General features: G+C 43.9%; 1 protein-coding gene across 6 annotated transcripts in view; it reads right to left on the bottom strand.

Annotated features, from left to right (window-relative positions):
* LOC123350278 overlaps positions 1–15209 on the bottom strand; it is a 117786-nt gene that overhangs the window by 6940 nt on the left and 95637 nt on the right. For 5 of the 6 annotated variants that reach the window (XM_044988771.1, XM_044988773.1, XM_044988772.1 and 2 more), the window contains 4 exons: positions 11425–11445; positions 9314–9334; positions 7826–7846; positions 6660–6680 (listed from right to left, as the gene is read on the bottom strand). In XM_044988771.1, coding sequence (XP_044844706.1) covers positions 6660–6680; positions 7826–7846; positions 9314–9334; positions 11425–11445 — 84 coding nt within the window. The remainder of the gene's footprint in view (positions 1–6659; positions 6681–7825; positions 7847–9313; positions 9335–11424; positions 11446–15209) is intronic. The other variant, XM_044988775.1, reaches the window with a different exon arrangement.

The following is a 15209-nucleotide window of genomic DNA, read 5'->3' as shown; positions in this document are numbered from 1 at the left end:
CATCTTCAGACTGAAATATATGAACCATTGCTCTGACCTGTGCATTTCCTCAGTTAAAAAAGGGAAAACCAAACCATCTAACCAAATAAAACAAGATGTCATAGCTAGGGAGAAAGACAAAGCAACTTTGATAGGTTTACTATTAGAAATTACAATGTGTTCAGAACCCATGGAGATGAGCACAGAATAAATAACAGAGAAATCAGAGTAGGTAGAAAAATGAACAAGTGTTGGACCAGATTTCATTCACAAGGCTTCTTAATGACAGTTCATTTAAAATTCATATTGATTTCAATGGAAAGTTAGAGTTATGGAAACAGACATCACACGCTGAGGTACAGATATAAAAAATGGCCCTATAAGAAAGAGGCTAAGAACATGGTTTAGTTACAGCTGGGCAGAAACCAGAATTTCCATTTTATGGGAAATTTCATTATTGTAAAATTAGCTTTTTTCTTCTAAAAAGAACGAAATCAAAGAATTTTAAAATTTCTTCAAAAATGTTCAGGTCAACCAAAACATTCTGTTTTGATAATATTGAAACATTTTGTTCCTTTTTTAAAATGAAAAACATCAAAAAAATTCCACTTCAATGCAGTCAAAAAGGAAAGTTTTTACCTTACTGAAATGTTTTGTTTTTATTTTCCCCCAAACAATTTTCTTTTTTTGAAAAACACACGTTCCAATGGAAAGTTTTTAACAGCTCTTGGTCTAGTAGTGAATACACTGGGCTGGAAGCCAGAATATCTGGATTGTATTTCCTGCTCTAGCAAACATTCCTGTGAGACTGTGCGGGAGAATTTTCAAAAGTCTCCTCTGGGTGTTCTGCAGAGGGCATGGGTTTCCAGTTGGGGGAAGCTATTTTGGAAAGACTGTTCTCCTCCCAAACCTGCTTTTGATGTACTTAAGTTTTCTTTGTTTCGTTTTTAAACCTTCGGCTAGCTGCTCTTCAAAATATTTTTTTGGCCTGCTTAATTGTACTTTAATTGTACTTTTCTTCGGACTTGCATCCGAAGAAGTGGGTATTCACCCACGAAAGCTCATGCTGCAAAACGTCTGTTAGTCTATAAGGTGCCACAGGATTCTTTGCTGCTTCTACAGAGCCAGACTAACACGGCTACCCCTCTGATACTTGTAATTTAACACTTAACTTGTCAGAGTTTATACTCCTTTCCATGTTCTTGTCATAAATATAAAGAGAAGGGTAACAACCTTTATGTATGCAGTAACATAAATCCCTCCTGACCAGAAGGACCAATGGTGAAAGAAGATCCTTCCAAAACTGGGCTGGGGCAAGGTTTTGTTTGTGCTCTCTTTTTTGGTTGCCTCTCGGACAGAGAGAGAGACCAAGCAGGTGAACCAGCTTCTGAAAAGGTATCTGAAATGATACACCTAAAGTTACAAACATTGTAAGTAAAGGCAAGGAAATGGATTAGATTATCTTTTGTTTTAGCTTGTAATTTTTCCCTATGCTAAGAGATCATTTTATTCCTGTTTTGTAACTGGGAAGTAGAGTCAGAAGTGCTTTAAATCTTTTTATTTATCATAGAATCATAGAATCTCAGGGTGGGAAGGGACCTCAGGAGGTCATCTAGTCCAACCCCCTGCTCAAAGCAGGAAAAAACTCAACTAAATCATCCCAGCCAGGGCTTTGTCAAGCCTGACCTTAAAAACCTCTAAGGAAGGAGATTCCACCACCTCCCTAGGTAACCCATTCCAGTTCTTCACCACCCTACTAGTGAAAAAGTTTTTCCTAATATACAGCCTATACAACCTAAACCTCCCCCTCTGCAACTTGAGACCATTACTCCTTGTTCTGTCATCTTCTACCACTGAGAACAGTCTAGATCCATCCTCTTTGTGGGTGAAGTGGTTTGGGGGGATATTTGGCGTGGTGGGGGAACAGAGCTCCAAGTGGTGCCTCCCTAAATGTTTGTTTAAATCACTTGGTGGTGGCAGGAATAGCATCCAAGGATAAGGAAAATAATTTGTTCCTTGGGGAAGTTTTTAACCTAAACTGGTGGAATATAAGTTTAGGGGATCTTTCATGCTTGTAATTTTTCCCTATGCTAAGAGATCATTTTATTCCTGTTTTGTAACTGGGAAGTAGAGTCAGAAGTGCTTTAAATCTTTTTATTTATCATAGAATCATAGAATCTCAGGGTGGGAAGGGACCTCAGGAGGTCATCTAGTCCAACCCCCTGCTCAAAGCAGGAAAAAACTCAACTAAATCATCCCAGCCAGGGCTTTGTCAAGCCTGACCTTAAAAACCTCTAAGGAAGGAGATTCCACCACCTCCCTAGGTAACCCATTCCAGTTCTTCACCACCCTACTAGTGAAAAAGTTTTTCCTAATATACAGCCTATACAACCTAAACCTCCCCCTCTGCAACTTGAGACCATTACTCCTTGTTCTGTCATCTTCTACCACTGAGAACAGTCTAGATCCATCCTCTTTGTGGGTGAAGTGGTTTGGGGGGATATTTGGCGTGGTGGGGGAACAGAGCTCCAAGTGGTGCCTCCCTAAATGTTTGTTTAAATCACTTGGTGGTGGCAGGAATAGCATCCAAGGATAAGGAAAATAATTTGTTCCTTGGGGAAGTTTTTAACCTAAACTGGTGGAATATAAGTTTAGGGGATCTTTCATGTCAATCCCCACATCTGTCCCCCAGAGTTCCTCAGAAGGATTTTACTTCTAATTTTTAATGGGTGCCTTTTTGCCTCTAACTGCTTCTTTTACTTTGTTATTTAGCCTTGGAGGTACTTTCTTGGTCCCCTTAATATGATTTTTTTTAAATTTAAGGTATACATTTTACTTGTGGCTTATTTAAAAAGTTTCTACAGCTTGCAAACATAACACTTTGGGACTGTGCCTTTAAATTTCTGTTAAACTAGTCCAATGATTAACTCATCTTTATCTGTCTTAGTTCTCTCAAGGTAGAACACTATTGCATGTCTGATGTCCAGAGTATATAGTATTTAGACCTGTTTGCTCTCATGAGGTTAAGGGAATAATGAAGGAAGATGGGTTGGTTGGTTCAATTGGAAAGAGGAGGGTATCGTGGGTAAAAATTTAATTTGATGTGAAATATTTGTTTCCAATGTATTTAATTATAGACCGTGATCAAGTCACCCCTTTTCTTTATTTAGCAAAACAGATTTAGCTACTGGAGTCTCTCACTATAAAATATCTTTTCCAATGCTTTAATCATTTCTCTTCTTCTCTGAACCCTCTCTGTAGTGAGGCAGCCTGGCTCCCAGCCGCACCTGAGAGAGATGAGCCAGAACAGCCGCCTCAGTGGGCGGAGCCACCGCCACCTGTCCCCGCCCCCCCGGAAGTCAAGGGGCGGGACAGGAAGTATAAAGGCCCGGGCCCAGCGCTCAGTTGGGCCCCAGCTGCTGGAGAGGACAGACGCTGGTGCCTGAGCACCTGCTGAACCGAGCCTTCCCAGAGCCCGGTACCCTGAGGAGGACTGGCCGAGCCTGCCCCGAGCCCGGTACCCTGAGGAGGACTGGCCGAGCCTGCCCCGAGCCCGGTACCCTGAGGAGGACTGGCCGAGCCTGCCCCGAGCCCGGTATCCTGAGGAGGAGTCGAGCCCTCCCGTGCACCCGTATCCTGAGGAGCCGATGCTGGTGGACCCCCCTGCCGAAGCCCCGATGATACAGGTACCAACGGAGGGGGAGATTGGAAGTGGCCCAGGGATAGCCGACCCCAGTCTGGCTGTAGCCGACACTGAGCCTATGTCAGTGTGTTGCGGCCAGGATCCCCACTGACTGCAGCGGATCCACGCCGCTGCTAGGGCCCTGGGCCAGGACGCAGTGGAGTGGGTGGGCCTGTGTCCCCCCTGCCAACCCCTACTCACGGGTGGCAGTCTCCCCCTCACCCCAACGCTCAGGCTTAGAAGCCTGGACTTACCTGTGGTTTGCTCAGCCCCTGCCTGAGGGTCTGAGCCCTGTATCTGTGTTGTTGCCCTGCCCTGAGCCAGGACTTGGGCTTCACAAACTTAAACTGCTGCTCAGCCCTGCCTGAGGGTCTGAGCCCGGTATCTGTGTTGCTGCCCCGCCCTGAGCTAGGGCTTGGGCTTTGATAAACTGAACTGCTGGGTGTTTGCTCAGCCCCCGCCTGAGGGCCTGAGCCCGTGAACTACTACTTGTTTGCTCGGCCCTGCCTGAGGGTCTGAGCCCAGGACTACTGCCTGTTGTCCCGCCCTGATCTAGGGCGTGGACTGTAAGACTGAACTGCTACCCAGCCTCCGGTAGTGAGGCGGCCTGGTTCCCAGGCACCCCAAAGGTGAAGAGCGACCCCTCACCTGACCAGGGGACCCGTACACGGACCCTTACACTCTCCTATTTATCAACTTCTGTCCTCAATTGGGGACACCAGAACTGGACACAGTATTCCAATGGCAGAGCCAAAGACAGAGCTAATATAACCTTCATAGTCCTACTCAATACCATCCGCATGACCTCTGGCCCACTGCCTACCAAAACCATTCCTACTGAAGGGGTTCTGTGAGGTTCAAGGAAAAGGGTACAGCCATGCTGAGAAAGAAATTGCATCTGTTCAGAGCACAGAGAATGTATGTCTGACTGGCAGAGTCATGACACAGGAATGGTGAGTGGGTTCTTGAATGATATCACCCTGGGGAACAGTAGGTGTGATTGTATATAAAGGGGTTAACGGCTCTTCCTGGAGATCTCAGGCATGCAGGGGGACAGCACCTTCAGCACCCTGCTACCAGGGGTAGAGGCATCCAAGAAACTCTTCTGGCAGAAAGGCAAAAGGCCTTTGAGCATGAGACCTGGCATCTGACAGAGTCTTGGGCTTTGTGGTTTTTCTGGCATGCTCTGCACTCCACTGTGTGAGGGGAGAACCCCTCTCATTGATGTGAGATGCAATTAAAGGCCCTGAAGTTTCCAGCAGAAGTTTCCCATCCAAGGGGATGCTCTGGCCTTTCAATATCAAGTGTTCCCCTTTGGTGCACTGTATGAAACCCCACAGAGATGTTTAAGACTTACCATGACTTTTTGGGTGCAATCTAGAGCTGGCTGCTAAATATCTCCCTGATAAAATCCCACTCTGTGTGATCACCCCAGAAATTAAAGCAAGCTCATTCTTGCTGTCTTGCCATTGTTTGCGAAATGAGATACAGGCTCACATATCACCTATTTGTCTTTTTTTTTCTGAAAAGTGCATTAATGAACATTTCTTTCCTCTCAACAATCTCCCTGGTGCAAACATCATTGGTGCTCCAGGACTGTTCAGTGTATGTCCAGTGACTTATGAATTGAAAAGGGTGAATGAGATCCTTTCTTTGTTGATTAGCATAAATATTGGCCATGGGTAGTGAGTTTGCTACAAAAACCACAGGCTAGCCCCATTCCTATCCCGCTATGTATATCCCACTTTGAAAATAACAGAATGCCACTAGCCATCATCTACAGCCCCCAACTAAAACTTTTCCAGCGCATCATCAAAGATCTACAACCTATCCTTAAAGATGTTCCCTCACACTCACAGATCTTGGGAGACAGACCAGTCCTCGCTTATAGACAGCCTCCCAACCTGAAGCAAATACTCACCAGCAACCGCACACCATACAACATACATACTAACCCAGGAACCTATCCTTGCAACAAAGCCTGATGCCAGCTCTGTCCACATATCTATTCAAGTGACACCATCATAGGATCTAATCACATCAGCCACACCATCAGGGGCTCATTCACCTGCACATCTACCAACGTGATATATGCCATCATGTGCCAGCAATGCTCCTCTGTCATGTACATTGGCCAAACCAGACAGTCTCTATGCAAAGGTATAAATGGACACAAATCTGACATCAGGAATCATAACATTCAATAACCAGGGGCAGAATACTTCAACCTCTCTAACCACTCAGTGACAGACTTGAAGGTGGCAAATTTGCAACAAAAAAACTTCAAAAACCAACTCCAAAGAGAGACTGCTGAACTCGAATTAATATGCAAATTAGATACAATTAAGTTAGGCTTAAACAGAGACTGGGAATGGTTGGGTCATTACACTAACTGAATCTATTTCCCTATGTTAAGTTCTCCTCACACCTTCTATGGGTCATCTCAATTATCACTTCAAAAGTTATTTTTTTCTCCTATTGATGATAGCTCATCTCAATTGATTAGACTCTTCCTGTTGGTATGCATACTTCCACCTTTTCATGTTCTCTGTATGTATAAGTATCTCCTGTCTGTGTGTTCCACTCTATGCATCTGAAGGAGTGAGCTGTAGCTCACGAAAGCTCATGCTGAAATAAATTTGTTAGTCTCTAAGGTGCCACAAGTACTCCTGTCCCTTTTCTTTGGTGAGCTAAATAGATTGAGCTCTTTGAGTCTATCACTCTAACACGTTATCTAATCCTTTAATCATTCTGGTGCTCTTCTCTGAACCCTCTCCAGTTTGACAACTTCTTACTTCAGTTGGGGACACTTGAACAGCACTCAGTATTCGATGACATACCATGATTCCAGAATAATCTATATAGATGCTCCACTTCCCAAATCCATGGGCCATGCAATGATAGCATCACTACGGCTGTTGAAGTTGTTGCAAACAATACAGGGCACATGAAGTTTGGTTAGTTGACTGTAACTATTAATTAAAATAGGCAAACTCACCCATTTGCTCCAGGAGTTCCTCTGCAAAAAAACAATGGAGAGGAGAAGAAAACAGTTCAGTGTATGTCCAGTGACTTATGTGTTGAAGAGGGTGAATGAGATCCCTTCTTTGTTGATTAGCATAAATATTGGCCATGGGTAGTGAGCTAGCTGTTCAATCCGTGGGCTAGCCTCATTCCTATCCCACTATGTAGTAGATAGAGGAGATTATATTCTTGCTTTAATTAATTTTAGAAGAAACTTCATGGTCACAAATGTCGTGGAAAAATTGACCACGCCTTTGATTTTGGGTCAGACACACTGAGGCACTTTTATTATAGTACAAGCATGCATGCAGGGAGAGGGTTAAAACTCCCCTCTGCCTGTTACAAATTTTACCAAGCTTATAAAGTTTAAAACCGCAAATTAGCATTTACTTAAAATACCCTTATTTGGGAGTATCAATTGTAACATTTGCAAGCTACTTCAGTTTTCTCCCATACATGGTGTTTCCTTTTATTGTTTCTGGGCAGTTTTCGTTGGTAGTCTGCCTGCCTGTAAGACCCCTGCTTGCGGTTACTTCTGCAAAAGCTCTAGCTAGACTCTGCATATTACAGCTGGGCACCTTAGGGCCGCTTGGTTCCTCTTTTTGCTTTACTTCCTGGTGCCCGTTATATAGACAAACAAGAATTGCAGAAGTTAACCTTTGTCCTATATAGCAATTTGGATTTGCTAACAGGCCTAGGCCTGAAAGGCAGGGGTTAGGATGCAGTCTGCTTCTGACCCTATGGGTGGGGGTCTGGCAGCTAACTCAGCTTGGGGCAAGCAGGACCCCTTAAAATCCCTAACACAAATAATTAGCAAAATGTGAATATGATACACTACACTCCTCTGCTAATATGGGTTCTGCTATGAAAGGAGCAGTAACACCATTTACATCATGTGCTGCATTCCATTTGCTTATTTCAATGCAGAGTCCTTTCAATGTGTACATTGTCTTTCATAGTGTGTCTCTCAAGAGTGTTATGGTTCTTGGAGAATACATACAAGCAGTGGGTGAGTCTATTTAAATTTCTACAATGTACGAGCAACAAGTGTTCATATATGTTACTGAGAAAATTAGCCAAGTAATCTGCTCTATCAAAAAGAGGAGTAGAGCACATGGAAGAAAAAGGCCACAGACTTACTTATTCTCTTTTGCAATTCTCCTAAAAAAGAAAACAATATATATTTAAAGATAACAATAGCACCTTTTGTAATAATATGGCCAAGAACAAAGGTAACTTATAGTAAAAATATCAAAAGCTATATTTATTGGAGAATAGCTGTGAGGTGAGCAAGTGACACAATGAACATCATACTGTCTAAGCCCAGAAGGAAACACTGTCATCATCTATTACATGGGCCAGAGAGCTTCCCCCAAATAATTCATGTTTGCATTAGAGCAGTACATTTAGAAAAAAATTCCAGTGATGGAGGATCCACCACAACCCCTTGGAAATGGTAACAATAGCTAATCACCATAACTCTTGAAAATTTATACCTTATTTCTTGTCTAACTTTCCTAGTTTCAGTTTCCAGCCATTGGATTTTGCAAGACCATTCTCTGCTAGACTAAAGAGCCCATTATCACATATATGTTCTCTATCTACGTACGTCTAGAGTGTAATCAAATCACCCCTTTTCTTTGGTGAGCTAAATAGATTGAGCTCTTTGAGTCTATCACTCTAACACATGTTATCTAATCCTTTAATCATTCTGGTGCTCTTCTATGAACCCTCTCCAGTTTGACAACTTCTTTCTTCAGTTGGGGACACCTGAACTACACTCAGTATTCCAGCAACAAAGGCAAATACAGCGTTCATCTAACCCCTAGAGTCCTAAATAACATCATCCCCAAGCAATCTGGTTGGGGGTCTAGCAAACACTTTCCTACTGAAGGGAAGTGTGAGCTCCAGGGCACAGGGTACAGTTTTTCTGAGAAAGAAATTGCACTCATCAGCAGACACCATCAATCAGCTCTTCCCCCTCCATCCTAGTGTCTCCTCCCTGCCTCCGATCAGCTCTTCTGCAGAGGGCAGGAGGCACTGGGCGGGAGGAGCCAAAGAAGGAAGAGGTGGAATGGGGGCGGGGCACTCTTGGGAGAAGGGTTGGAACAGGGCAATCAATCCTGTGTGCCTATCAGCACTTCCTTTGCAGGGGGATTATCAAAGAGCCTGCACTGGATGCTCTGCACAGGATGTGGGTTTCCAGTTTGGGAGAAGCTCTTTGGGGAAGACATTTCTCCCTCCATCCCTGAGGCACAGGGTGGAGTGTCTGCATGGCCTCCCTTACTACAAGGTCAGGCACAGCACTAGCAACTCAGTCCTGCCACACACCCCAGCCAAAGCTTTTACATTGAATGGATATGTTCAGTTCCTGTAGCGCGTGGATATTTTTTCTTTCATACCCGACTGCCCTTGAACCCCTGCCCCTCTGACTTTCTTTGAAAAGTGAGGTCTCGGCTAGATGACATACCACGATTCCAGAGTAATCTATACAGACCCTCCACTTCCCAAATCCACGGGCCATGCAATGAGAGCATCCCTACTGCTGTTGAAGTTGTTGCAAAAAATACAGGGCACATGGACTTTGGTTAGTTGACTGTAACTATTAATTAAAATAGGCAAACTCACCCTTTTGCTCCTGGGGTTCCTCTGCAAAAGAACAATGGAAGGGAGAAGAAAACAGTTCAGTGTATGTCCAGTGACTTATGTGTTGAAGAGGGTGAATGAGATCCCTTCTTTGTTGATTAGCATAAATATTGGCCATGGGTAGTGAGTTTGCTACTAAAACCACAGGCTAGCCCCATTCCTATCCCGCTATGTATATCCCACTTTGAAAATAACAGAATTCCACTAGCCATCATCTACAGCCCCAAAGTAAAACCTCTCCAGTGCATCATCAAAGATCTACAACCTATCCTTAAAGATGTTCCCTCACACTCACAGATCTTGGGAGACAGACCAGTCCTCGCTTACAGACAGCCTCCCAACCTGAAGCAAATACTCACCAGCAACCGCACACCATACGACATACATACTAACCCAGGAACCTATCCTTGCAACAAAGCCTGATGCCAGCTCTGTCCACATATCTATTCAAGTGACACCATCATAGGATCTAATCACATCAGCCACACCATCAGGGGCTCATTCACCTGCACATCTACCAACGTGATATATGCCATCATGTGCCAGCAATGCTCCTCTGCCATGTACATTGGCCAAACCAGACAGTCTCTATGCAAAGGTATAAATGGACACAAATCTGACATCAGGAATCATAACATTCAATAACCAGGGGCAGAACACTTCAACCTCTCTAACCACTCAGTGACAGACTTGAAGGTGGCAACTTTGCAACAAAAAAACTTCAAAAACCAACTCCAAAGAGAGACTGCTGAACTCGAATTAGTATGCAAATTAGATACAATTAAGTTAGGCTTAAACAGAGACTGGGAATGGTTGGATCATTACACTAACTGAATCTATTTCCCTATGTTAAGTTCTCCTCACACCTTCTATGGGTCATCTCAATTATCACTTCAAAAGTTATTTTTTTCTCCTGTTGATGATAGCTCATCTCAATTGATTAGACTCTTCCTGTTGGTATGCATACTTCCACCTTTTCATGTTCTCTGTATGTATAAGTATCTCCTGTCTGTGTGTTCCACTCTATGCATCCGAAGGAGTGAGCTGTGGCTAACGAAAACTTTGTTAGTCTCTAAGGTGCCACAAGTACTTGTGTCCCTTTTCTTTGGTGAGCTAAATAGATTGAGCTCTTTGAGTCTATCACTCTAACACATGTTATCTAATCCTTTAATCATTCTGGTGCACTCCTCTGAACCCTCTCCAGTTTGACAACTTCTTACTTCAGTTGGGGACACTTGAACAGCACTCAGTATTCCAGCAACAGAGCCAAATACAGAACGAATATAACCGCTATAGTCCTAATTAACATCATCACCAAGCCATCTGGTTTGAGGCCTAGCAAACACTTTCCTACTGAAGGGCTTGTGTGAGCTCCAGTGAACAGGGTACAGTTTCTCTGAGAAAGAATTTGCACTCATCAGCAGACACCATCAATCAGCTCCTCCCTCTCCATCCTAGTGTCTCCTGCCCGCCACTGATCAGCTCTTCTGCAGAGGGCAGGAGGCACTGGGGAGGAAGAGCCAAGGAAAGAAGAGGTGGAATGGGGGCGGGGCACTCTTGGGAGAAGTGTTGGAGCAGGGCAAACAATCCTGTGTGCCTATCAGCACTTCCTTTGCAGGGGGGTTATCAAAGAGCCTACACTGGATGCTCTGCACAGATGTGGGTTTCCAGTTTGGAAGAAGCTCTTTGGGGAAGACATTTCTCCCTTCATCCCTGAGGCACAGGGTGGAGTGTCTGCATGGGCTCCCTTACTACAAGGTCAGGCACAGCACTAGCAACTCAGTCCTGCCACACACCCTAGCCAAAGCTTTTACATTGAATGTATATGTTCAGTTCCTGTAGCGCGTGGATATTTTTTCTTTCATACCCGACTGCCCTTGAACATCTGCCCCTCTGACTTTCTTTGAAAAGTGAGGTCTCGGCTCGATGACATACCTTGATTCCAGAGTAATCTATATAGACCCTCCACTTCCCAAATCCACGGGCCATGCAATGAGAGCATCCCTACTGCTGTTGAAGTTGTTGCAAAAAATACAGGGCACATGGACTTTGGTTAGTTGACTGTAACTATTAATTAAAATAGGCAAACTCACCCTTTTGCTCCTGGGGTTCCTCTGCAAAAGAACAATGGAAGGGAGAAGAAAATAGTTCAGTGTATGTCCAGTGACTTATGTGTTGAAGAGGGTGAATGAGATCCTTTCTTTGTTGATTAGCATAAATATTGGCCATGGGTAATGAGCTAGCTATTCAATCCATGGGCTACCCTCATTCCTATCCCACTATGTAGTAGATAGAGGAGATTATATTCTTGCTTTAATTAATTTTAGAAGAAACTTCATGGTCACAAATAATTAGCAAAAGGTGAATATGATACACTACACTCCTCTGCTAATATGGGTTCTGCTATGAAAGGAGCAGTAACACCATTTACATCATGTGCTGCATTCCATTTGCTTATTTCAATGCAGAGTCCTTTCAATGTGTACGTTGTCTTTCATAGTGTGTCTCTCAAGAGTGTTATGGTTCATAGAATCATAGAATCATAGAATTCAAGATCAGAAGGGACCATTATGATCATCTAGTCTGACCTCCTGCTAGATGCAGGCCACATAAGCCGATCCACCCACTCCTTTAGCAAGCGACCCCTGCCCCATGCTTCGGAGGAAGGCGAAAAACCTCCAGGGCCACTGCCAATCTTCCCTGGAGGAAAATTCCTTCCCGACCCCAAATATGGCGGTCAGCTGAACCCCGAGCATGCGGGCAAGACTCTCCAGCCATACCCTCTGGAAAAAGGTTATATCATATCATTGACTCATTGTACTATTTACCAGTGTGGCACTTAATTGACCTATTGACTAAGCCCGTTATCCTATCATACCATCTCCTCCATAAACTTATCTAGCTTAATCTTAAAGTCATGGAGGTCCTTCGCCCCCACTGTTTCCCTCGGTAGGCTGTTCCAGTATTGCACTCCCCTGATGGTTAGAAACCTTCGTCTAATTTCAAGCCTGAATTTCCTGACTGACAATTTATATCCGTTTGTCCTCGTGTCCACATTAGCACTGAGCTGAAATAATTCCTCTCCTTCCCTGGTATTTATCCCTCTGATATATTTAAAGAGTGCAATCATATCTCCTCTTATCCTTCTTTTGGTTAAGGAAAACAAACCGAGCTCCTCAAGTCTCCTTTCATACGACAGGCCTTCCATTCCTCGGATCATTCTAGTGGCCCTTCTTTGCACCCGTTCCAGTTTGAATTCATCCTTCTTAAACATGGGAGACCAAAACTGCACACAATACTCCAAATGAGGTCTCACCAACGCCTTATATAACGGGACTAGCACCTCCTTATCCCTACTAGAAATACCTCGCCTAATGCATCCCAAGACCGCATTAGCTTTTTTAACGGCCACATCACATTGCCTACTCATAGTCATCCTACGATCAACCAGGACTCCTAGGTCCTTCTCCTCCTCCGTTACTTCCAACTGGTGCGTCCCCAGCTTATAACTAAAGTTCTTGTTAGTCATCCCTAAATGCATAACCTTACACTTCTCACTATTGAATTTCATCCTGTTACTAATACTCCAGTTTACAAGGTCATCCAAATCTCCCTGGAGGATATCCCGATCCTTTTCCGAATTGGCAATACCTCCCAACTTGGTGTCATCCGCAAACTTTATCAGCCCACTCCTACTCTTGGATCCCAGGTCAGCAATAAATAGATTGAATAAAATCGGACCCAAAACCGAACCTTGAGGAACTCCACTGGTAACCCCCCTCCAACCTGACAGTTCCCCCTTCAATACTACCCTCTGAAGTCTCCCCTTTAACCAGCTCCTTATCCACCTCTGGATTTTCATTTCGATCCCCATCTTTTCCAATTTAACCAGTAATTCTTCATGCGGTACCGTATCAAACGCCTTACTGAAATCCAGATATATTAGATCCACCGCATTTCCCTTGTCTAAAAAATCTGTTACTTTCTCAAAGAAGGAGATTAGGTTGGTTTGGCACGATCTACCTTTTGTAAATCCATGCTGTAATCTATCGCAGTTGCCATCGGCCTCATGCTCCGGAACCACTCTCTCTTTTAAGATTTTTTCCATGACTTTGCATACTACAGATGTTAAACTAACAGGCCTGTAGTTACCCGGGTCACTTTTTTTCCCCTTCTTGAATATAGGAACTACATTAGCTAATCTCCAGTCAAACGGTACAACCCCCGAATTTAGAGACTTATTAAAAATTATCGCTAACGGGCTAGCAATATCACTCGCCAATTCCCTTAATATTCTAGGATGAAGATTATCCGGGCCCCCCGATTTACTTCCGTTAAGTTGTTCAAGTTTGGCTTCTACCTCAGATACTGTAATGTCTACCCCCATATCTTCATTCCCATCGGTCCCTCTATCACTATTCCTTAGCCCTTCATTAGCCTCATTAAAGACCGAGGCAAAATATTCGTTCAGATATTGTGCCATTCCAAGATTATCCCTAATCTCCACTCCGTTTAAATTTTTAAGCGGTCCCACTTCTTCTTTCTTGGTTTTCTTCTTATTTATATGGCTAAAAAACCGTTTGCTATTGGTTTTAATCCCCTTCGCTAGGTCCATCTCCACCCATCGCTTTGCCTTTCTCACTGCTTCTCTACACCCTCTGACCTCAATAAGGTAGGTTTCTTTGCTGATCCCTCCCATTTTCCACTCCTGGTACGCTTTCTGTTTTTTCTTAATGACCCCTCTAAGACGCTTGCTCATCCAGCTCGGTCTAAAACTGCTACCTACGAGCCGTTTTCCCCTTCTCGGGACACATGCCTCTGACAACTCCTGCAACTTCAACCTGAAGTAACCCCAGGCGTCATCTGCCTTTAGATCCCTAAATATGTTAGTCCAGTCCACTTCCCTAACTAGTCGCCTTAATTTAGTAAAGTTAGCCCTTTTGAAATCGTAAACCCTAGTCTCAGATGCACTATTGATTATCCTCCCATTTATTTTGAAACGAATTAGCTCATGATCACTCGAGCCAAGGTTGTCCCCTACAACAATTTCCTCAACAAGGTCCTCGTTACTCACCAAAATCAAATCTAAAATGGCATCCCCCCTCGTCGGTTCAGCAACCACTTGATGAAGGAATTCATTAGCTATCACATCTAGGAAAAGCTGAGCCCTATTATTATTACTAGCATTTGTTTCCCAATCTATATCCGGGAAGTTAAAGTCCCCCATGATCAAGCAGTTCCTATTAGTATTTACCTCCTTAAAAACATTAAAGAGCTCTCTATCTGTCTCCAAGCTAGATCCCGGCGGTCTATAGCACACCCCAATCACTATCCCGGGTGAGGCTCTGGTAGTTTTTTTCCCCAATGTGACCATTGCCCAGACAGACTCTGTATTATCCATTGCATTGCTAGTTATCTCATTACATTTCACCTCATTATTGATATACAATGCTACTCCCCCACCTTTACCTTTGCATCGGTCTTTCCTAAACAGCACATACCCTTCCATACCTGTACTCCAGTCATGGCTACCGTTCCACCATGTTTCGGTTATTCCTACGATATCCGGTTTCAATTCTCGGACCAGGAGCTCCAGTTCCTCCATTTTGTTACCTAAGCTTCTTGCATTGGTGAACAAACATCCTAATTTTTCCTGTTGGGCTCCTCTCACTCTTTTCACCCAACTCGGTAGGGACACAGTACTTCCAGTATGACTTGTAGATCTAGTATCCGTCCCCCCCCTCTTCCTTACACCTAACCGTCCCCCTCTGGCTATATCTGTTGTTATCTTGTTGTTCTCACTCCCAATGTATAAATTTGGCGTGGAGAGCACCAGGACCTCTCCCAACCGTCTCCCCCCAGTGTCTAGTTTAAAGCT

This window comes from Mauremys mutica, chromosome 15 (assembly GCF_020497125.1).
Source record: "Mauremys mutica isolate MM-2020 ecotype Southern chromosome 15, ASM2049712v1, whole genome shotgun sequence".
NCBI classification, from domain to species: Eukaryota; Metazoa; Chordata; order Testudines; family Geoemydidae; genus Mauremys; species Mauremys mutica.
Note: the sequence above shows the minus strand (reverse complement) of the source record. Positions and strands in the feature narration are given on the sequence as shown.